Source organism: Elgaria multicarinata, chromosome 1 (genome assembly GCF_023053635.1).
Source record: "Elgaria multicarinata webbii isolate HBS135686 ecotype San Diego chromosome 1, rElgMul1.1.pri, whole genome shotgun sequence".
NCBI lineage: Eukaryota > Metazoa > Chordata > Lepidosauria > Squamata > Anguidae > Elgaria > Elgaria multicarinata.
Genome location: NC_086171.1, coordinates 165977664 through 166001277, shown reverse-complemented (window position 1 = coordinate 166001277; position 23614 = coordinate 165977664). Strand labels below are relative to the sequence as shown.

Here is a 23614-nt window from a genome sequence, read left to right as displayed (position 1 = left end):
CAGCTGCATCACGATGTATGCACAAATCTTCCATACAGGGACCGGGCTCCATTTGTCTTCACGTCAGACATGGCTTATGTCATCAATGGTGGGGACAAGCCGTCCAGCCGCTTCCATGACTTCGTTGATCTCTGTTGCCAGGCGTACAACCTGATCCGCAAGCACACCCACCTCTTCCTCAACCTTTTGGGCCTGGTGAGACGCCTACTCTGTTTGCCATGCTCTCTAGTAGCACTGCCTTGGTTCAGACAGCACAGTCCCAGTTTAGGGGCTTCACACTTCTTTGTTTTCTTATACTAATTTCTGTACACTTTGGTGCCCAGATGCTGTCCTGTGGTATCCCTGAGCTCTCTGACCTTGAGGACCTAAAGTATGTCTATGATGCACTGAGACCCCAAGACTCGGAGGCCGATGCCACTACGTATTTCACCAGGTGAGGGAATATTGTCCTTAAACCTAATGGCTGGAAAGGTGGAAAAGGAAGCCCCCAAGAATCTCAGTTTCCCATGGTCTACAGAGAACTAGGGAAAGCTTGGTGTTTCAGGGTCCTCTGTGAGAGGTCCACCGTGTCCTCAGAAAATCTTGGGGCAGAGCAGACAATTCCATGTCATTCTACTACCTTGATGTTTCCTCCTTTGGTGCAGGTTGATAGAGTCCAGCTTGGGCAGTGTAGCCACGAAGCTAAACTTCTTCATTCACAACTTGGCACAGATGAAGTTCACGGCCTCTGATTCTCGGCCAACGCTCTCCTTTGCCCCCCGCGTGCACACCGTCAAGACATCCAGCCGAATCGTTGACGTCTTCCTCTGCCGCCATGAGAAGGTCTTCAATCCCAGCAAGGGCTATGTGAGTCACTTCAATGGCCATTTTGGTACAACAGGCGGGTGGTAGGGTGAAAACAATGTGAGGGGAGCTAGTCTCATGGGCATCCTGGAAGTGGGGGTTCAAAGCAAGGGGCAGTCTGTATCACTCATGGAGCAACATCTCAGAGGGACAGCTGGGCTATCAAGAGAACCTTTCTCCCTGCCTTGCAGATATATATTGTGAAGGTGAAACGAGAGAGCCCCTCTGAGACCACCTACATCCAGCGCACCTTTGAAGAGTTCCAGGAGCTGCACAACAAGTTGCGCCTCATCTTCCCCTCCTCGCACCTTCCCAGGTTAGCCCCATTTGGCTTACAAGCCCCTGCCTCCATTGTTGCTTTACTCTGTACACACTCACAAACAATACAGGTGCAAACCTGTGAAACGGTCTAGGTACATGTTTAAGGGAAGCATAATTGTTTCCTGGATGCTTGTTTATGCTTCCCTGTTTGTTTATTTTTAATGAAATTAAGTTTCCCCCTTAATTTTGCTTGCACTTGAAATCTAAGTGATCACCATATGAGGGGTCACAAAAGAATCTCTCCTCTGATTAGCTAACGACCCACTAGGGTTCTTGTCCTCGCCTTCGTTATGTGTCTTGCTTGAGAAATGGATTTGCTCTGCGTCTGTGGTATGTGCTGACGTCTGAATCAAAGACTCTGATTAATTTTGCACTGCCATGTTTTGGTGTTGAAGACTGGAACTGCAAGCGGTGAACAGGGGGAACTGGTTCTGATCCAGTGCCCTTAATGGTGAGGCTTGTTTGTTCCTTGAATTGTACTTTTGATCACAGGAAAGAAAATCCTTGGGTGGTTTCTTCACATGTAATATGCTGTTTTCATTGCAACCCATCCCACCCTGGTAAAGCCAATTCCACAGCTTTTAATAGGAAGCACAACTGAGTAAGATTTTCACTCCTGTTGGTCAGGTGAACAGAAGTGACTTAGAATTTGATCTCACAGCTCATTAACTTGAAGTAAGTGGCAATGCATGGCAGAATTGTAGGTGCAGAGAGAGTGTAGGAGCTAGATTCCCAAAAGCTTCTTACAGTTTGACCTTCATGGAAATGCCATTGAGCTGAGGACCCTGCAAGCACAGGTACATGGTCTGTAAAGAACAGATTGTTTAAAGAGTTGACGTTCTCACTGAATTAAGATGTAAAGTAGTAGGGAATGTGTGCCCCTCCAGATGTTCTTGGACTGCATCTCCCATCAGCCCAGCCAAGATGTGTCAAAGCACTTGTCTCACAGATGTCTGTTTTTGCTTGTGTAGATAACTGTGCCTTCTTGTAAGAATAGTGGGTCTCATATAGGAAACTGCCCACCTAAGAGACCCATCTTACACAGAGAAGTGTGTGTGTGTGTGTGTGTGTGCGTGCGTACGTGCGTGCATCATAGTACAAAGTTAACTGCAAGCTTCATTTACAGGTGTTCCATCTGACAGCCACTACAATATGATAGGAACAATCCATTTACAATTAATTTGTGTGTAACTATCATTGCAAAAAGCAAGGATTTGGGGGAATTCTGCTGTTTCAATTGAGATTTGCTTTTCTTGATAGCTGGAATCTGCTTAAAAAATCTTTTCTCCAATTCCCCCCATCCCTGTGATTTTCTAGCTTTCCTAACAGGTTTGTGATTGGACGGTCACGAGGAGAGGCAGTGGCTGAGAGGAGGAAAGAGGAACTGAATGGTTACATTTGGCATCTGATCCATGCAGCCCCTGAGGTGGCTGAGGTAATGACCTGATTCACATGTAATACTAATGCATGTTTTATTTAAACCATGGTTTGTTGTCCTACCCAGGGTTTGTCTGGCAGACAATCAAACAAACCATAGTTTGTTTTTCAGTCCCTGTGTTGTTTGTTTCCCTCCTTCTTTGCCCACTCTCTTCCTACCCAACTGCCTTTGCAGCACTGCAGTAGTAGCATGTAAAGAGGCTGGATTTTTTACTGCTCTTGCCCACTGCCACTGCTGCCTGACAAAACAACCCGTAATTCTGGGTTCACACACAATTTCATCACATAGTTTAAACAACCCACTTTTCATAACCCAACAACAAACCATGGGTTCTCTTTGTGGGTTGTTTGTTAACCCACAGTTAACCCATAGTTCAGGGTTTTCAGGTAACAACAACCCCCAATTCAACAGACGTGTTAATTAAACCATGATTTGTCTTTACTTGAGAACCAGGTCAATGTAGAGGGAAGGGGTTAACATCAACAAAACTAAGGATCATTTGTAGGCAGAGACTGCCATGTATAATAGTTGCATCTAAACTGTTCTGCAAATCTCATGCACAATATGCCCTTGGGATTCTTCTACAAATGCTTTTGCCATTCTGGTCTAGCAAGCTTTGTTAATACCTGTGGAAATTTTAAACGGCATTCCCCTTGCTTGCCAAACAGTAAGTGCAGGTACTTTCTGAAATCACTGCTGGACAGTGTTCAGCACATGGAAGGCAGGAGGACTTGATTGATGAATGGGAGACTGAGATGAGGGTAGTGCTATCAAGGATGCGTTCTAAGCTCTTCTGGGACCTTGGGGTAGGCAAACTGGATTACCTGTTATGTACCCTAGTTCTCCCATTCATATAAAGTGGGGTAACAACCCTAACATTTATGCTAGTGTGTAATTAAGATACATAACCCTTATAAGTAGTAAAGAGCTTTAGAATTCATCATGGTGGGGGAGGCTCAAAAAGCAATTGGCTTATGATGAGAATTCATTGTTTTTATATTTATTTATTTATTTATTTATTTATTGAAAATTGTTTTGAGGCCACCTTTAAGGGTAGAACCTTCTCAACATGGTGCCTCTCCCAGTTAAGGCAAGATACGCACCCAAATTCCCATTGTCGTGCTCAAATGCAGATCAGAAGTAGGTGACTCGCTATTGACCAAGTAAAATTGTGCCCTAATATTATGCTTTTCCTTGTAGTGCGATTTGGTGTATACATTTTTCCACCCACTTCCAAGAGATGAAATTGCTGCAGGCACCAACCCAGCCCCAAAGCCTGCAGGTAAATCTGTAGAATATAAGTAGTAGGAGTTGTCATCTTCAACATTCTGCTTTTGCACAGGGGCCAGTACTGAGGTGGGTGGATGGGAACGAAGGAAGCGCTCTCATGCTTTTATTATTTATTTATTTATTACATTTTTATACCGCCCAATAGCTGAAGCTCTCTGGGTGGTTCATGCTGCCCACCTGGAGGTGAAATCTATAGCAATCTCCAGTTTGGAAAAGAAGACAAAAGCGCTGGTTACATGAGAGAACTTGCTGCTTCCTCCTAAAGTTCAATTGCGTCTTATATCTCCCAGGAACCGGCATGAGGTTTACATTGCCATTATGCGACAGATCTTAAAGTATGTTACACATGTACAAAGCAATACAAAGGAGAGATAGTGTATTGGTTAGAGTAGGTGCAAAAATTTGACAAGGGGGCATTCTATTGTATTGATTTTGGTATTAATATGCTTATCTATGTATTTTAAATTTTTTAAAATAAAGGTTAATGTTTTCTCAAGTGTGACAAAACTTTTATGGAAAGGTGCAGACGCCTCTCTGTTCTGGGTGTTGTACCTTGCCTCATTGTTGCGCAATGATTCTGCCATGCAAACACTGCTGAGTGTTTGCTTATTCGTTTGTTTGTTTCCTAGATGCAACATGGTCCCAACCTGTTGGAAAAGTGGGCGGGGAGGTGAAGCTGTCCGTCTCCTACAAGAACAACAAGCTCTTTATCATGGTGATGCACATTCGAGGTCTGGTAGGTGATGAGCTGTGCCCATCCCTGTGGTGGCTGCCCATGAAGCTTTTCACATCCCTTCTGTGGTTCCAGCAACTGACACCGCTGATTAGTTTCATTTCTCTCTTTCAGCAGCCTATTCAGGATGGCAGTGACCCTGACCCTTACGTAAAGATCTACCTTCTGCCCGATCCCCAGAAAACCACCAAGAGGAAAACCAAAGTTGCCCGAAAAACCTGCAACCCAACTTACAATGAAATGGTACGCTCGTGCACACGTTGCCTTAATGCAGGGATGGGAAAGTGTGGCCCGCCAAAAGTTGTTAGACTGCAGCTGACGTTGCCCCTCAGCGTTGGCTATGCTAACTAGGAATTATGGGAATTGTAGTCTAACAAGATCTGGACAGCCACACTTTCCCCACCTCTGCCTTAATGGGCTGAGGCATGGGAAGGCAGATGTTGGAGCAGATAAAACTGTGGACTGCAGATACTGAAATGTAAGCTGTCTGGAAGGGGGGGGCAGTATTTTGCTCCAGAGGTGTCTGTTTGCCCTCTTCTATACCTTGCTATATTCAGATAATGGATTCAGTCCAAAAATGATTGCTTCGGATTCCTGGCCAGTTTGCTCAGGTTAGAATAATGCAAATGCAGCACTTTGTGCAAAGGAGCTGATGCTTTGATGCAGCTTCCAGCAAAACAACAGCAACACATCAACAGCTTCCAAGGATTAGGGTTAATGTGAGATGAACTTCCTTGCAGGGAAACAGGATCAGAGGGCTTTTGCCCACATTAGTAGTTCCGTTTATATTTGCTTTGCCAAGAAGAAACTGCTGTATTTATCTCGAAATAGCAGAAAGCCTATCTGTAAGCAATGGCTGGAACAGACCCAGTAGAGGCTGGTGGCTCCGATGTCGGTGGGGCGGTGAATCCTCCTTGGGTTTCAGTCAGAACCAGCCAGAATTCTGAAGCACCTTGGATAACTCCTTTAGAGTTCTGACTTAAACTTGGAGTGGATTCACCACCCTCCATGACATCGGAGCCAACAGCCTGCACTGAGTCCTGTATTAACTTCTGCACTCAGGCAAAAATTGCAGTCTGCTAGCATTGCCCTACGCCCATTATGTGCAGCTGAAGGACTACAAGAGCCTTCCCCAACCTGGTGCCTTCCAGCTATGCTGGCCGGGAGATTCTGGGAGTTGTAGTCCAATATAGCTGGAAGGCACCAGCATGGGAAAGACTGGATTACAAAGTAGATCAGGGAAGTGAGCATATGCTTTGCACACAGAATCACAGCATTGAGAATTCACTACAGTGTGGCCATGACAACTTCTGTATTTTCTGGCGTATAAGATGACTTTTTAACCCAGGAAAATCTTCTCAAAAGTTGGGGGTCGTCTTATACGCCCAGTCGTCTTATACGCCGGAAAATACGGTATTTATTTAAAATTGTGTCAGGCCTTCTACCCTAGCTGAATCAAATACCACAGAGGTTTCTTTAAAGACTGGTATTAATGGTTGTTTGATAGCAGCTATTCTTGGTTTTCTGTGACAGATGATACCTGTCATGGTCTAAATGCTAGACACAACATACAATCTGTGTTAAGATGCATTGTAAAAGTGCACAGAATTACTCCACCTGACATTCTGCTTTGGAGAGCTAAGACTGCTGCACCTTCTCATGCTATTGTAGGCAGCTACTCGTAAGGGGAGACATGATAGAAGTGTAGAAAATTATGCATGCTGTGGAGAATGTGGATAGGGAGACATTTCTCTCTCTCTCTCTCTCTCTCTCTCTCTCTCTCATAATACTAGAACCTGGGGTCATCCCATGAAACTGATTAGTGAGAGACTCAGGACAGATAAAAAGAAGGACTTCTTCACACAGCACAGAATTAAACTGTGGAGTTTGCTACAAGATGTAGGGATGCCCCCCAATTTGGATGGCTTTAAAAGGGGGTTGGACAATTTCCTGGAGGAGAAGACTATCAATGGCTTCTAGTCCTGATGACTATATGCCACCTCCAGTATCAGAGACAGTAAGCCTATGTATCCCAGTTGCTGGGGAACGTGGGTGGGAAGGTGCTGTTGCACACATGTCCTGCTTGTGGGTTTCCCACAGCTGGCTGGTTAGCCACTGTGTGAGCAGGATGGTGGACTAGATGGACCTTTGGTCTGACCCAGCATAGCTCTTGTTCCCTCTTCTAAGGAGAGAGTGGGTTGGTTCACTGCCTGAAACTTTCTTTATCTTGCAGCTTGTCTACGATGGGATTCCTAAAGGAGACCTCCACCAGCGGGAGCTGCACCTGAGTGTCCTGAGTGAAGAGGGCTTTTGGGAGAACATCCTCCTCGGCGAAGTCATTATCAGACTACGGGACCTGGATCTGACGCAGGAGAAGATGGGCTGGTTTGAATTGGGCTCTAGGAGCCACGGGACCATGTGAAGAGCAGCAAGGCAGCCACTGTGTCTTTGGAACCACTCTGGCCCCATGGGAGTTCCTGGGAATTGGTGCATGTTCCAGGAGTTGTATCCTGGTCTATCTGAAAGGATTTAGTTTCCTGAAAATAAGAAGGATGGATATATTGTTTCTCTGCAAATGAAGGGTTAATTTCCTGTGGAGAGTGAGCATTGTGAGGGGTAGAGTCATGATAGGAAATTCTTCTATGACTTGAAATGGCTGCTGTAGATGGATCTTTTTTATACATTTACCTTGTGTCAAGGGAGCAATGACTTACGGTGGGGGAGGGGTGAAATGTTAGGGGCTTTTTTCCCCTTTGGGATATTTTCAATTTAAAAATAAAATTTAAAAAAACCACATAACAACAGATGGAACGTAGGGCGGATTCCATATGGAGAAGAAACGTTGCAGGGTGGGACGTATCATCAATGAAGTTCTTACTGGACTTTTACAAGGATGTTTTTACCTTTTTTCTTTTCTTTTAAAGGAATATTTGCATAAGAACTTGAGCAGGGCCAGGGAGGGAGAGGACATATTTGGGGTGGGTATGAATGGTAGATTGAACCCTTATCTCTGGAATAGGAGCTGGTGTGCTCCAACTCAAGCCATCTTGGAGAATTTGCTTCCAAAGGAGAGCTATGTAACTTGTACATATGTAGAGCTTACAATTCCTGATTTCTTACTAGGAGACGTAACCTAGAAGGCATGCTCTCTTGGACTAACACCTGGACTTGTCTGGGGAAGACAGAAGGCAACTGCATTCCTCTTGATTCCAAGTGTGAGCATAGCAAGTGTCTGAGAACTGTGTATTGTTTCCACTTCCTTGCTCCCTGATCTGAATCGCTGGTCACATTTGTGTTCTTTTGACCAGTCTGCAGAGCAGTATCTGATGGGATAAATTGTGTTAAGTCTTGAAAGCAGAGAGATTTTTGTGGACATAAGCCAGGAGGTGTTGGCCTCATCTCTCCAAAACTGTGACTGTGCAGAATCTGTTTTGAATTAGCAAAACACCTTGTAACAGTTGGTCTCCTGTGTGTGGTTACTTCTTTCTAGGTGACCTAACTCCCATTGCCTAAAATGCAGATTGCTTTAGCTAGCCTTAAAGCTGTTACAGATTACCTTCTTTGGTGTCATCATTGGCTCTTCTTCCAAGACTGTGGGTGGGAGGCAGGGAATCAAATACAAAGATGCTGGGCAATTGATCAAAAGATTACCTGGCATTTGATACTGATCTTTCTTGAAGCCTTTGTGTGTACCAACTGCATTGCAACAACTCCTGTAGAGCAGGTAGCCATGAGCAATTTCTTTGCAGTCCTTTTTTGAAAATAATAAAACTTTGTAGAAAACAATGTGGGGCTGGGAAAATTACCAACGTTTAAACCCTTTTCTCTTCACAGCTATATAAAGACCAGGTTGTTGTTTTTTTAAGATCATTTTTAAAGGATGTCTTGTTTGGGGATTGCCATTTGCCTCCTTGAATAAAAGCACTTCATAACCCTGCAGGGGCAGGGGGTGGACTTTGGGCCTAGCCTACTGCCTCGGAGCCTGTCATCTACAAGCCCTTGCTGACTTCTTTGTTTACAGTGGAAATTCCCTAAGAGATGGAATGTTTCTCAGGACCGAAAAAATGAACTTAAACGTTTTTTAAATGTTCTGACAGGTGGCATGTTCAGAAAAAAGCCAAGAGATGCAGGAGGGACTTTTTTTTTTTTTTACCCGTCTCTAGATTGAGGCTGGTCTGAAGGTAGCATTTTATTAATCTGGTCAATGATGCAGGTGGATTTCAGAGAGGTAACTAACTACCTGAGAGAACCTTGGCCAGGTTCTGTGGTTATGTCATCCGTCCTATAGGAAATGAGGTAGAGATGGCACCTTATGGTTACTTTTATCTTTCTCGGTTGTAAAACGGTGGCATTGATTTAAAAATAAATGAATAAAAAAGGAATGAAATTCAGTGGAAGCTGTGATGTTTCATCTTCTGCAGCGAGGTTAGAAAAAACAAGCATCACCTTTTCAAAGAGTTGCTTCATCAATTCCTCAGCCCCTGCAAAAAATAAAAAAATGGGTAAGGCTGATGATTGATAAAAGAGGCTGTGCTGCACTGTGTCTGGTGTGAAAATTTGCAAGAGATGATTTCATAGGAGTTCCTTGGTCATTTGGCCTTGATTTTTCCATAATCCAATACTGGGGAAAGAGCTATATAGTTAAACTAAAATGTGTATGACCAATTTCCCCTCTCTTATAGAATGGGAGTTAAGGATGCTATGATATTCCTTCCCTAGGCAATGAATATAAGGGTGGTGTAGCTTGTGGTCTCACTGCACATCTCCCATCCTTCCTCAAACCTTTTATCAGGGGTGAGCAAAATGTAAGCCTATATACACTAGTTGCTGGGGAACATGGGTAAGAGGGTGCTATTGCACTGTGTTCTGCTTGTGGGTCCCTGATCGACAGCTGGTTGGACACTGTGTGAACAGAGTGCTGGACTAGATGGTCTGATCCAGCATGGCTTTCCTTATGTTTTTAAATGTTTTGGCCCACAACTCCCCTCAGCCCTAGACAGCATAGCCAATGGTGAGTGATCATGGGAGTTGTAGGCTAAAACATCTGGAAGGCTGCAAGTTGCCCACCCCTACCTTAAATCAACACAATCCTTCCTGCTTGTTCTATTTTTATTCTGAAGCCTCTTCATAACGAGGATTGCAAGTAATTGCTGCGAGAGAGGGAAGATTATTGGGATGCAAGATCTGCAAGAATATTTGAAACTCTAACTCGTTTATATATTTGGCTCTCACATCAACCTGAAAGTTGATCTTATCAGCCGTTTTATCCATGGAGCATTCTGTCTCCATGCTTAAATATTCATAGGGGAATCAAAGATTAGGTGACCTGACTGACTCTCTCTTCTTTCTCTATGTAGGGAATACATAAATAAAGATGTAATAAGAGGCATTTCCTCTTGGCTTGCCTGTTGGGCTTTTATTAATTGCGCGGAAGTGAGAATAGTAATAGTTGAAACTGCAGAACCCTTTCTATACAACCATTACAGCATGGTGCAGAAGCTCTTTTAGCCTGATGGACAAATTCATTTTCAGAAAAGCTTTCAGGGTCCTCCTTTCAGTGATGGGCAGGTTCAAAGACAAAAGGGATGGGGGACACACATGTGTTAGTTTAAAGCTCTTGCTGCCAGGAATAAGCCTCAGAAGAGGCATTTCAGCCTTTTGGAATGAAGAAAAACTGCATAAAAGCTGGGAAGCCATCAAACAATTGGTGGTTGGGGGAAAGGGGTGTGGCCATCGGAGAGCTGGATTTGGCCCCCTGGGCCTGAGGTTCTGCACCCTAACATTAAAGGCACAGATGTTTTGCTTCCATATGGAAACTGGCAACTCAAGTGACTGGACAGGAAATATGAGTACATTATTTTTTCTGTGCACACAAATGACTTTTTCTTTTCTTTTTTTTACCAACCACGGTCTGGCTATATGTTCCCTCAAGTTCAGTCACCCCTCAGCTGTCTTCAGCACCAGCCTTCGTTAAGCAAATCTGCTATAAACTGAGCTGGTGTCATTGTCACATCAACAAAGCTCCACAACATTCCAAATCTATGTTGCTTTCGCTTGTTATGCATTGTAGGAATGTGCTGCAATTATTAGGACTGATTCAATACCCATGGCTATTTAACCAGGTGTTGATTTAACAACCAAGTAACATAATAACACCTCTAGCACAGTTTGCATAGCTATTGCAACAGCCTCGTGTCATAAGCAAGCAAATGGTGGTGACTAGATTCTTCCAGTGTCCTAGGTTCTAGATTACATGGTGCTAGTTTGACTGTTGATGAACAGGCTTCTCATTGTAAAGGATGGGTAGGGAACATGTGACCTTCCAGATGTGTTAGACTGTAACTCCCATCAGCCCATGTTCAAAGATGATGGGAGTTGTAATACAACAACATCTGGAGGGGCATATGGTTCCCATTCCTGGTAAAGTTTCAGGACATGAGCTTGAGTGGCACGTGTTAAATTCTGCCTGTTTGCTGCTGTTCAAGGCAATGGAAACAGGCTTGATGAAAGCAGGCTTGCCCCTAAAGATGACATGTGCATAAGTGTTTAAAAAAACATCTGTAAGAACAGAACCAGGTTTCTCAAGACACTCGTGTCTGTAAATATTAGCCACAAGTTACTCTAATTTGACTGTGTGTTGTCAGCATATGATCTACATAAACAGGATGCCATTTATATTAAAATGATTGGATGAAATTTCCTCATCTGTATGAACTTCAAACATACACACCTAAACACAAAGCAGCAAGGTTTATACAATAGGATAATGATACCCACATGACTATGGCATTCGTTAAAAAGAAAGAAAATTGGCCTCATGACGTTTAGGAAGCTGAAGAAAAAAAGAAATAAAATGGCTGAATCCAGGAAGTATGGTAAAAAGGTTACAGCTAGGAAAAAATGTTTCAAGACAGCTTTCAGAACAGTTTAACAGTGCAATTCATACATGTATACTCAGAAGTAAGCCCCACTGAGTTCAACTGGACTTCATTTTTAGTAGACATGTATAGGATTGCACTGTTAGTGTACCAAATCTCCAGTAACATATATATGTAATTGAAGCACAAAAGTCAAAATGACACATCTGCTTGGAATTTTTCTTTTTAGGGACACAGTTTGAAATGGAAGCTTCATAATAAAATTGCTCTGCAAAATGTGTATTGTTTGTGAACATTGCATTTACATTTATGTATGTACATATATTTACACCATTCCCTGAGATATTATCTCTACCCGTACTTCTAGTTCAACCAAAGACGCTAAAAGAGATTGGCCCCAAGAAGAAAAGTGTATGTGTACTCTGATAAAATGAGCTGTTAAGAAAATAACCCTCTGGCAATAGTCTGCTGAGAAAAAGATAACTTAAATGGAGCGCAAATCAAATTGCATTTACTTTTCTCCCTCAGAGAGACACTGTCTACAGTGGCATATTATCAGTTAAATGATAAAATATGCTTCTAATAAATACTTATCAGATTATAAAACCAAAATATGTGAATATGCTCATGTTCTGTGGGAAGTCTCACTTAAAAAGTTATACTTTCTGCCTTTTCATTTGATTTTCATTTGGTGATTTTCAAATTATGTTTAAGCAGAAGTTCAGTGCAACTCATGTCTTAGATGCATGCAGCTATTTCCCTAACCCTGAACCTATGTGGAAGAAAGTCCTGCTGTATTCAGTGGGATTTCCCCCACCCCTCCCACCCTCCCGGTAAGTATTTATATCCTGACAGCCTTAAAGGATTGTACCATTCACCCCTGGAGGAGTATGGGGAATCCTTCAAATGTTGTTGGACTCCCACCTCCATCATCCCTGACAATTGGCCATGCTGGCTGGGGCTGATGGGAGTTGGAGTCTAACATCTGGTGGGTCCTCTGTTCCCAACCCTTACCTTATATTGCTATGCAATGATCTAGTAAAGATGACTTCAGTACTGGAGAGAGCTCCCAGGTGCTGGCATCAAGCCCTTCCCAGATGCATGCTGTCTGCTGACAGAAACAGAACACTGGGTTAATTCAGAAAAACCTTTGGCCTTATCCAAAACTGTCATTTTTGTGTTGTAGGTCCTGAGATTAGGCCAGCTTGCTTGATGTTGTGTAACTGACCTTTGATGCTATGGCTACCACTAACTTAACACTGTTTACAGAGCAGCTCACCTTTGTGCTTTTTTGTTATTTATTCGTTCAGTCGTTTCCGACTCTTCGTGACTTCATGGACCAGCCCATGCCAGAGCTTTCTGCCGGCTGTTGCCACCCCTAGCTCCCCCAAGGTCAAGTCTGTCACCTCCAGAATATCATCCATCCATCTTGCCCTTTTGTTTTGCTTTTAATGAGGACTTCTCTTCGGCTTCTACACATGCACCAATGGAAGATTGGCCAGAGCTGCAGGCAATTCAGCAGCAACTATTACCAAAATGTGTGTGTGAGAAAGAGGGGTGGGTGGGTGGCTTAGCTAGACCTAAGGATTATCCCAGACAATGGGTCGTCCCTGCCTGCTCCCGGGATTCCCTGTGTGTCATTTGGATGCACAGGGATGATCCCGGGACAATCCCGGGATATAGGCCTGGTCTAGCCATGGCCAGAGAGATTGGCATCCCCCCAAAAAAGTGAAACGGTTGCACGAAAATGTGCCTGATTCAAGTGCACCAAAGTCCAATAATGAGACACTCACGAAAGATCTCTGTCAAGGCGTTGAGTTCCAAAAGTTTATTCCAGGGAATAGGTGATAACCTATTAGCTCACGCTGCAAGACAGGGTCATACCCCCGCCAAATTTAAACTACAGTATATATATATAGTCCAGTTGTTACACATCATTTGCCCCTGTTTAATTGGTTCACCTCATTTGCTACATCACTTGGGCGTGCTCAGTTGCCCTCGAGTGGTGGCTACAGGAAGGAGGTGATGCATGGTTGCCGCCATGAGCGCATGGAACTTCCTGGTCTCCAGATGTGTCTTGCCTTGCTTACCTGGGTGTAACCCTTCCCTTATATGGTGGTGTTGTCCCGGAAGTTATCTAGCAATGTGGATTCAACAGGATTAATTTCGTCTGGCAAGAAAGGGGCTTGGTGTGAGCTTACCTGCAGTTTTCACTGGGATGGATGGAGATTTTACTGAGGCGTGTGGCTACTCCTTTTCCCTTCTTTGTTGTGCTCATTTGCTTTGTCTAGGTATCCCTGGGTGGGCTCCTGGTCTAAAGGGGGTGCGTGTGCGTGTACACGTGTGCTTGCGTGTCAGGGGAAATGAACACTCTAGTTTTTACATCAAAACCAGCGACAAAGTGTTGCCACGCAAGAGTGCTCCTGTTCAGGGTGCCAGCCAGGCCTGCATTTCACCATCCCTTCCGTTTTCCGCTTTAAAAAAAAAATCCATTTAACTATATTTTACTTTGAAAGAAAGTTAATAAGTAAAGGCAACAAAACAATAAAAAGAACACACATCATAAATCAAGTTCACTAAAGAAATCAAGGAATTCACTTATTATAATTCTTAGTCTATAATTCATGTTTATGGAGCACTTGCAGTAAAACGGCAATATCTAACGAAAGAGTAAAAATATAATTCATACACCATCAGCATAAAACGCCCAGTCTTTAACTGGGCAGTTTTGTGTTGTGCATCGCTTCTTGTATTTCTGCAAAACTTGAGGCTCCCTACCACCGCGCTATCTCCCCCTTCGAGTGCGGGTGATTCCATTTTGGCAAAGCTCGTGTGGTTTTAATTTTTTTTAAGTTATTCTAGCAATAGTAGAGGCGGGGTCTCGCCTTTCTTAATCGAATAAGCATTCCTATCCCAGCTCTTATCAATGGGGGCAGGGGAGGGGGAATATCAATAAACTCTACATCAGTGAGTACGAAAGGTTGCTTTACTTATTAAGTCTACTGGTTGGAAAGTATTTTTATAACCAACTCTTCCAATAAAATCGTGATTTAATGCTGTTTTGTGTGTTTTCGTCTCTGCGTGCGTTTTAACGCAACTGGCTGATGCAATCGTGGGGCTGCGGCAGGGCGCAGTTACCAAAGTTCTCTCTCGGGGGAGGCGGGGCTGTGCTTGGACTGAGAACCAACCAACCACGAAGCGTCCACTCCTGCTCTAGGTAGCCCGGATGTGACTGGAAGCGCCACCCCAAGGCTTTAACCTTCCATTTCGGGTGAAGGAACGTGTTCTTCCTCTTCCTCCTCCTCGCTACAGAGGGGGGCGCGCGCGTGTACGTGTTCGCTCGCTCTCCAACGGGGTCTCCCGCCCCAAAGGCTTAACTGCTGCGCTCTTGGGCCGCCGCCGCCATTTTGTCCCTCCCGCTTCACCAGCTGCCTGAGCGCCGAATCGAGCGGCTGTCTTCGCTGGGAAGATGGCGTGGCCCAGCTCTGGGAGAGGCCACCGCTTCTTCCTTCGGAATCCCCAGAACCTCACAGGCCGGAGGAAGCGGCTGGGCCACATGGGCCAGAAGCGCTGAGGTACGGATTCAGCCCAGCCAGCATGGAGCCGAGAAGGGAGCAGGCCACTCCTCGCCTCGGGGCGCGCCCGACCTCGTTGCCGCAACCCCAGGCCGACGCCCCGTTTTCGTTGCTGCGGCTCATTTTGCAGATGTTCCAGCGCTTCTTGCCTAGCCCGGTCGCCCCCCTCTTCTGGCTTCAGTCCGAGGCCCACACCGCCGGCCCAGAGCCCTCCGTGCCAGTGTGGGGGGCACACGGCCTGGCTCCGCTTCTTGCCGTCCAGCACCAGCTGCGCCTGGTCTCCTCCTCCTCCTACGTGCTAGGCGGCGTCGACAAGAGCTCGCTGCCCGGAGCCCTGAGTGATACTTGGGAGGAGCTGTCCGAAGCCCCGGGTTTTCGCTCCAAGTTCCCGGGGATCCTGCAGCCGGTGCATCTGCTGGAGGGCAAAACTACTCTTGACGTGCCGGATCCCGATTACGGCTACCATAGCTTGGAGGTGGAGGAGCAACAGCGCGACTCCTGGGCTCCAAGAGAGAGGCCGCAGTGTTGTGAGGAAGAGCACCGAGACGCGGGGATCACACACGGGCCTCATGACACGGGAAAGCCCTGTGAGGAGGGAGCTGCGGAGGTCAAACCCGACCCCGGTGAGGACTCGGATCTAGAGCAAGACCTGCCCGTGGAGGCCAGACCTGCGTGTACGAACAAGCTGATAGATTACATCCTGGGGGGCGCTTGCAGCGGGGAGGAAAGTGCAGGGGAGGAGGAAGATTGCTATGGGGATGATGATGATGATGGATTTGACAGTGAAGGCTCCCTTTCAGAGTCAGATACGGCCAGCCAGGATGGGGAAAGCGTTCACTTGTGGAACTCCTTTTGTAGCCTAGATCCTTACGACCCTCGGAATTTCACAGCAGCTGTTCAAACTTCTAGGAGTGCACCTGAGAAAGGACCTCCCAGTGAGTCAAATGAGGCAGAGGTGGTAGAGGATTCTTCCTCGTGGACTGAAAGTTCCTGTGAGGAAGATGAATGGGAATCTAGTAGCATAGATGAATCAGAAAACTTGAAATTGTGGAACTCTTTCTGTAACTTGGAGGATCCTTATAACCCTTTCAACTTCAAGGCACAGTTTCAGACTGCAGAAAAGGGGAAATGTGACTTAAAAGGACCAACGCGGCTAGGCCTTGGCTCCTCTCAACATAGTATCTTTCTTAGCTGTCAGGTGCACCTGTTTGGTAACCAAAATTCCGAGGTTACAGAAAATGTGAAATATGGCATCCTTTCTAGAGAAAAGTGTAAGAAGAAGAAAAAGGTATGATTCATACTTGTCTGTATTTTCATGTGCAAGCTGGAGGCATACTTCAAATATTATAGTTGCATCCTGCCCATTAAACCTGCAGGGTGGCTAAGAAGCAGATGACTACGTGTCTGATGAAGTTTTTGAGAAGTACACCTACAACTTTAATTGCTGAGTTTGTAAAGACATAATGTAATTGCTTCATTCCGTTCCAGCTCATTGAAAATTGTTTCCCAAGTGGTAGAATTACTTTTTCCAGGACTGCTCAACATTGCTGGGTTTGAAGAAACATGTAATATGTTATGTAGAAATGTCTCTGCCTCTTCTACTTCCACTATGTGTTGTGAAATCACATCAGACAAGCAATGCATGCACTGAGTGTGGGATACATAATGTTTTACTCAGTTATTACTTACAAATGTGAAGGAAACAATGCTAGAAAAGCAAAATATAAATTTGTAGTCAAAAGGTACTAGAAATTGGAAATCTTGTGTATGATAGGGTTAAACGTTTGCTTTCAAAGTGATTTCTGATAACTTCGGAGTGGCCTACCATTTAAATTGTTGCCTGCTGCTCTTAACTCCCTTTCAGGATCCTCGCTGTACCATCTTGTGGGTTTAATAAGAATTGAGAGCTGACTAATGAGCATCAGGCTCCATGCTTTACTAATGAGAGTCGTATCTTGCACCCTTTAGTACTTTAAATTTTTGTTAGGACAAAAGTCACTTCACACATTTTGTTTTATCTAAGGCTGTATTCAGACATTGATTCTCTTCTCCCATTCTCTTCCCTGGTATCCTAAGCTGGAAGTGGCAGCAACTAATGCAAGAGTGGTGTGTGCTTTTGCAGCGGCCTGCTCTTTCTAACCAGACTTCCTCAACTTGGTGCACTCCATATGTTTTAGACTACAATTCCCATGATTCTATTCCTTGGCCATGTTGGCTGAAGCTGATGGGAGTTGTAGTCCAAAATATCTGAAAAGTACCAGGTGGGATTGGGCTGATCTAACCACTAATGTTTGGATAGTTGTGACCAGGTACCACAACGTCAAGAACAATTTCAGGTCATCACATATCTAATACTTTGTATTCTTTGGGCTTGTTCAGACAACACTCTAAGCCATGGTTATCATGGCATATTGTGCGAACCATTTTGCAGCAAATGGTTAGTGAGTGTAATTCAACTGGTTATGTAGCCATCATGGTTAGGAATGGTTCATACAATACTCTAAGTCATAATGTTTAGCTCAGGCTTAGTGTGTTGGGCGGTATAAAATGGGCAGTATAAAAATGTAATAAATAAATAAATCTGAACAGGGTCTTTAAGGATTGTATCCAGTGGTGTTATTCCACTGACAGAAGCAGCTTCCCTTGCATTCCCTCAAAATCTTCTCTGGAGGGCAGGGAAATCCTCAGAAGCATATTTTCCAATTGCATCAACAGGCTGCTGGGGCAAGGAGAGAGGGAGGTTTCATTTCGACTGCCAAATAAAAACATGGCTTTTTAACAAAGCCTTTGATGGTTAAACTCACTGGCACATTGGTTTTAACTGATTTTATTGCTTTTAAATTATATATTGTTTTAACTTGGATCATGGTTTAATTTGTTTTTAACTGTGTATATTTATTGTTTTATACTGTATGTTTTTATCTGTATGCCACTCTGAGATCTTAATGATATAGGGCAGGATATAAATGTTTTAAATAAATAAAAGTCCTATTGTGCTAGCAAACGCCAACTAGCACAAAGTTGGATTTAATCCTAAGCTTTTAAGTAGTTCTGTAGGTTGAGAGATAGTAACTGGTGCAAAGTCAACCAATGAGTTTCATGCCTAGTGGGGAATTAAACATCTTACATATTGTTTGATGTTTTAATTTGTAATGTGGCTTGAATTCTGGTTGTGTGTTTTTAAAGCTTAGAGTATAAAAAATTTAAATGAAAATTCCCCTGCCTCCACACTGGCTTTTCTGTTTCCTGTCAGAAAGCAGAGGAATGTGCCAGACAAAATATAGGTGGGCTACAAAGTGACTAATAAATTAATACTAAAATAAGTCTAATTATTTTAAGTAAAACTATAGGTGGCATACTTAGACCTGCTACTTGAACTGATGTCTGTGTGCTCTCTTAACTGATAGATTTGTCTTCTGGGTGTTACGTCCAAGTGAAGACTGAAATATTTTTGTAATTCTGTTATTTGGTATCTTTCTGGTTAAGAACTAATCATTGTTTAGCATTCATATGCATAGCAATTCAAATGTCTAGATTTACATGGATTGAATAATCTGTAAAATAACATGGGATTTCAGAAACCTCTGGAGCTGTGAAATTACACATTTTAGCTTGAGCTTCACTGTAAATCGCTCACAGTGACTTCTCTCAAAACAAATTTCAAACCCCTTGTGTATATCTTTCTAGTGACACTGTAAATGAATGGAGATTTGTACGCAATATATAGCATAATGTTACAAGACCTGGTAATGGTGCCCTAGAGGGTACTTTAGAATGATGTAAAGGTAAGAAAGGATAAGGCACAGAGGGAGAGAGGCTGATGTAACTATCCAGCATGCTTGTTTCTCATTGTTTTATATGAAGGTAGTTAAAAACTTTAAGGGACCCGATATTTCAATATATATATGGGTTGTAAGGTCCTGATGTGTTTTAATCTATAGGAGTACTTAGGTTGTGTTTAAGATGGGCTTAATTCCTCTCATATGATTATATAAAGGATTCAGGTATTTATATTTCTGGCTGTAAAATGGTCTAAATACTACTTGGTTAAGTCTGCATTGAGACGCATGGTGTAAGTACCACTTAACTGGAGGAGGGAAAGGGGAAAATGAAGTAACCTCATTTGCCCAGGGGGAAGGATCCACAAATAATACTAGTTCGTGAAGGAAATTGATGTTCGCTAATCTGCAATAGACTGTCCTCATGTCTTTTTAGTGATGTGTGATATGTTGGGTTAAGGTACATTTATTCAGCTAGGAATTATAGCACATAGTAACCTTGCAAGCTATTTTATATATCTTTTGTATTCTACCTTTATTAATGGTTTTAAATATATAGAAATTTTAATTGCTGTAACCTACTTGTGGGAATGGGGATAAAATGTTGTACAGAAATGATTCTATAAATATTTTCTGACAGTTGTTTGAAGAAGCAACAAAATGTGAGATTGGCTCTTCATGGTCCTAGTCAACATGTTTGTTTTGGGATAATGCATTCTAAGGTATTGGCCTAATTCAGTACCTTAGACTTTCTTCAAGTTTGGAGGCTTCTCCATATAACTATCTTATATTGATGAATATAGCTTAATTAGCTTACGGTTACAATTGAATATGTCCCTTCACCCACATCAATTTATCTTTTCCACACATTGACAGTGTAATCTTATTGGTGTTTACTGGGAAGTAAGCCTCATAGAGTTCAATGGGACTTACTCCCAGATAAGTGTGTTTAGGATTGCAGCCTAAATTGTACCAGCCACATAAATATTGAGTGAAACATCTATTCCACAAAGAAATATCTCCTTTATAATAGACCTCAAAATGTTTGCATTTTCTCAGCCAAGTAATAAATAGGCCTGATAACAATAGGCGTTTAAAATTTTTGTGTTACCCATTTTATAATGAATTTGCTTTTAAATAGTATTATGCAAAGTTATATTGATAATCTGATGTATTTTTGTGTCTCATAGGTGACCTTCCTTGAAGAAGTGACTGAGTATTATGTAAGCAGTGAGGAAGATCGCAAAGGACCCTGGGAAGAATTTGCACGCGATGGGTGCCGGTTCCATAAACGAATTCAAGAAACCGAAGATGCTATTGGATATTGCTTAACAATAGAGCACAGGCAGCGAATATTTAATAGACTTCAGGAAAATGTGTTATGAAAGGCATTGATATTTTCTAGCACCTTAATAAAATATAAAATTAAAAGGTAACACATTTTAATGTCACCTATGAGCATCTTACCAGAGATCTTTCTATTAAAAATGGCAGCTGCCTATAATGAGCTAAAACTAGAGAATAGGAGTAATTTTAATACTGTATCTCAATACTCTGCCAACAAATATGCTGCATGTATCTGGATGCAGTGTTGAACTAACTCCATTGTGTATCCAGCATGATTAGTGCATAACTTTCCTTCAAAAGCCAAGTGTATCTATTTTTTTCAGAAGCCAATCCAGACAATGCCTTGTGTATGTGTGTGTGCGCGTGTGTGTTCATGCTCTGTCTCACTCACATCTCTATATGAGCAAAGACAGGCAAATATGAGTGGAATTTTGCACTTTTTAAAAGGGAAAAATATTTTGAAAGTATATTTATTGGGTTTGGAACCCCAAAATGCAGTTCTGGTTTAAAGTTTGTAAATTGCATCTGTTCTCTCTCTTGAATCTGTGCATAATAGAACATTGAAATGTTCTAATCTGATAGCTGAAATTAACTTTTCTTTTCATTTTCCTTATCGAATCTAACATCCACACTTTAAATAGGTATTTCTCTTACTATCTGTAATGTCAAAAAAAGAGACTACAATTGTAAAGGCCTTGTTACATCTTTGGTTTTAAAGGATTTCCTTTTCCCAAGTTTAAAAAACTCCTATTGTATTATGCTTTTTATTATTATTGCAGTAGGATGCAATAATTTTTTTATGGCTGTGCACCGCCTTGGGCCAAATCTGAGCTGAGGCAGGCTAATTCAGCTTGCCTTGACCCAGATCCTAGGTGGTATTGGGTCGTACCAAGGCACCCTGAGGCTGGAGTAAATTGATACCGAAGCCTTAGTGTGCCTCAGACCAATTTGGGACAGTGCCGGGCCGCTCCTGCTCACCCGGCCAGGTTGGCAGGCGCAAGGCTGGCTGTGAGTCCAGATGAGTCAATTAGACTCACTGGACTCCCCTCTCCCTCCCTGGACACCTGCTGCCCGCCAGCAGGACTTACCTTCATGTGCCTTTAAATTGCTGAGCTGTGATTTAAAGTAAAGATTGTGGGGGCTCTCTTTTTTAAATAGCTCTGTGGCCATAAAGGGCCATTTTACTTAGTTTGTGGCCATAGAGCTTTTTTAAAAAAGTCAGTCCCCACAATCTTAACCTTAAATCACTGCTCAGCTCTCAGGGAAGAGGACGCACATGCAGGTAAGTCGTGGTGGTGGTGGTGGTTCCAGGTTTGGGGGGAGTGAGTGAGTTACGGAGGCCTTGCCTCCAGCTTTCTTGGGTTGACTGCCTGCCCCCCCCCCCAAAAAAAAAAATTCCTCACTTCATTACTGAGGCGGGCCCGAGTCAAATTGGGGCTGTTTCGGAGCTGCTCATGAAACAGCCGGCTAGGCAGAGGCTGTGCACAGCTCTTCTAAATTGCAAATTGCAGCATACTGGTATTTTAAGGGCAGCAGTATGGTCTTAAACTGTCAAGGCAGTTCTAAGGATGGATTACTGGAATTCTACAGCAGTTCTCTATGTTCTTTTTATTCTTTATAAGGTACCTATAATCAGCTGAGCATTGTGGAAAGAAACATAAATTGATTTAATTGCAGCCTGCTCCACTTTGTAGATATATCAAAACTCACGGGAAATTGTTAAATTTTATTGTTTCAAGGTTTGTAATATCAATTATGATGTTTACCAGAAATCAGTATTAATATCATTGTTCGCAGAGCAACAAAATTATTTCTAAAAATAATTCTGTAGTTAATACAACGCATTCCAAATCATAATGCTGTGTAGTTGGTCAAAATACATGTTTGAATTACCAAGAGCATTATTTAAAGCTTGTTGTTTCACTTCCAAACAATGACTTATATAGCTTAGGTAAGCAATTATAAATAGCCTAATGTCCAGAGCTATTAAAGTAAATGCAGTGATTCATAACTGTTTTATTCAGTTTCACATATGTGTGCTTCTGAAGCAAGCAGGGGTAACAATAATATTGATTGGTTCAGTATGTTGCTCTCTGTAGTATGACAGGACAGTTATTATCTTTCTGTTTTAAAGCCACAACAATACCATGTGTGAACAAGAGTCAACCATATATACTCTGTGTTTTTTTGTCCTGGTAAATTCTAGTAAGTAGTCAGCAAAAATCCCAAGTTGTGTAAAATATATGCATGCATGGAAGGAGGGATGTCCATCACATAATTGAGTGCTCTTGACTAGTTAGGCTATAGAGAGCTTATTCATGGAATGCTTTATTTTAGTTCATGATCTGGGTACTCTTGAAACATCGTGATAGTCTGATGTGCACTGCTGTAGAACTTCATTGATCCTTTGGGAGCTGTACTAAGGCTGCAACCCTGTGTACATACTTGGGAATGTCACATTTGAATTCAGTGGGGCTTGGCTTCTAATTAAGCGCACATAAGATTAGGCCACAGAAATTATACTGAGAATAAAATATCTTTCCACTTTGATACTGTTTTAAGTATTGTCTCTTACTAGTCACCTGCAGATTATTGAGTGGAAAACAGATTCTGTTTCTCAGCTTGGAGCCATAAAAAAAACCAAGACAGCAGACTTGCTGCAATAGAATTAATTCTTTTTCAAAAAATCTTCCTCTTTTTATAAAAATACTTAATGGTGCTACATGCAGCAATGAAGGATGTCTCTTCAGCTTCACTTGAGTAATGAGTCATGAAAACCTACTTCTAAAACTTTAAATCAAAACCGCAATTATCAGAATTTTATTTTTATATCATTTTAGAAAGGCAAAGGTAGAGCCATACAACCTTTCACTTTATACCGATTTAAATGGATTTGATTGTTATCTCATTGGGGTTTTATATTTAAAGTTATATTTCTGTATATAATAAAACAGTTTAAAACTAATCTATAGAATGTAATAAAGAAATTTTGCAAGTTGCTTTCAAATTGTCTTGAAGGTTGACCCTGCCAAGAGAGGATTGATGTATAGCTGCTGTAGCAGGTGAATGCAGAGTACTGTGATGGTTTTAAAGCCTTGCAATGTTCTTACACTTTGTCTTTGGCAAAATATTAGAAGAGGCAGGCCGTACACAAGGTTCTATTGAAAGTACTAAATCTATTGTATGGAGTATATACTGCTGATCCACGGTGGTGCTAAGAGTGAGTTTTTCCCTTTCTTGGGGATGTACATGTAGACCTTGCATTCCATATGTTTAAAGCCAACTGCCCAGATGGCTTTAAAGCAGAGTAAGTAGTATATACATTTTTAAAATTTATATTCAGATGATTAAGTTGGCTGTCCTAACACTCAATTAAGCTCTATTAATAACCATAGGTTGGATAGAAAGTG

General features: G+C 42.6%; 2 protein-coding genes and 1 long non-coding RNA gene across 3 annotated transcripts in view; 2 read left to right on the top strand and 1 right to left on the bottom strand.

The window, feature by feature from the left end:
* The window catches only part of PIK3C2B (phosphatidylinositol-4-phosphate 3-kinase catalytic subunit type 2 beta), a 116090-nt gene extending 107074 nt beyond the window's left edge, over nucleotides 1–9016 (top strand). Inside the window, exons 25-33 of the mRNA XM_063142103.1 lie at nucleotides 39–195; nucleotides 324–433; nucleotides 645–846; nucleotides 1035–1159; nucleotides 2482–2599; nucleotides 3803–3884; nucleotides 4522–4628; nucleotides 4740–4868; nucleotides 6859–9016. Of these exons, the coding sequence (XP_062998173.1) occupies nucleotides 39–195; nucleotides 324–433; nucleotides 645–846; nucleotides 1035–1159; nucleotides 2482–2599; nucleotides 3803–3884; nucleotides 4522–4628; nucleotides 4740–4868; nucleotides 6859–7047 (1219 nt within the window). The 3' untranslated portion in view covers nucleotides 7048–9016. The remainder of the gene's footprint in view (nucleotides 1–38; nucleotides 196–323; nucleotides 434–644; nucleotides 847–1034; nucleotides 1160–2481; nucleotides 2600–3802; nucleotides 3885–4521; nucleotides 4629–4739; nucleotides 4869–6858) is intronic.
* LOC134409397 (uncharacterized) lies at nucleotides 8932–12712 on the bottom strand. The gene is made up of 2 exons (XR_010026176.1): nucleotides 12518–12712; nucleotides 8932–9106 (listed from the first exon to the last, which is right to left on the bottom strand). It is a non-coding gene; the product is annotated as an uncharacterized LOC134409397 (long non-coding RNA).
* A 2032-nt stretch (nucleotides 12713–14744) lies between these two features.
* PPP1R15B (protein phosphatase 1 regulatory subunit 15B) lies at nucleotides 14745–23211 on the top strand. The gene is made up of 2 exons (XM_063142092.1): nucleotides 14745–16366; nucleotides 20048–23211. Exons 1-2 carry the CDS (start codon nucleotides 15101–15103, stop codon nucleotides 20240–20242), a joined length of 1461 nt encoding a protein of 486 aa, XP_062998162.1. The 5' UTR covers nucleotides 14745–15100; the 3' UTR covers nucleotides 20243–23211.
* The last annotated feature ends 403 nt before the right edge of the window (nucleotides 23212–23614 follow it).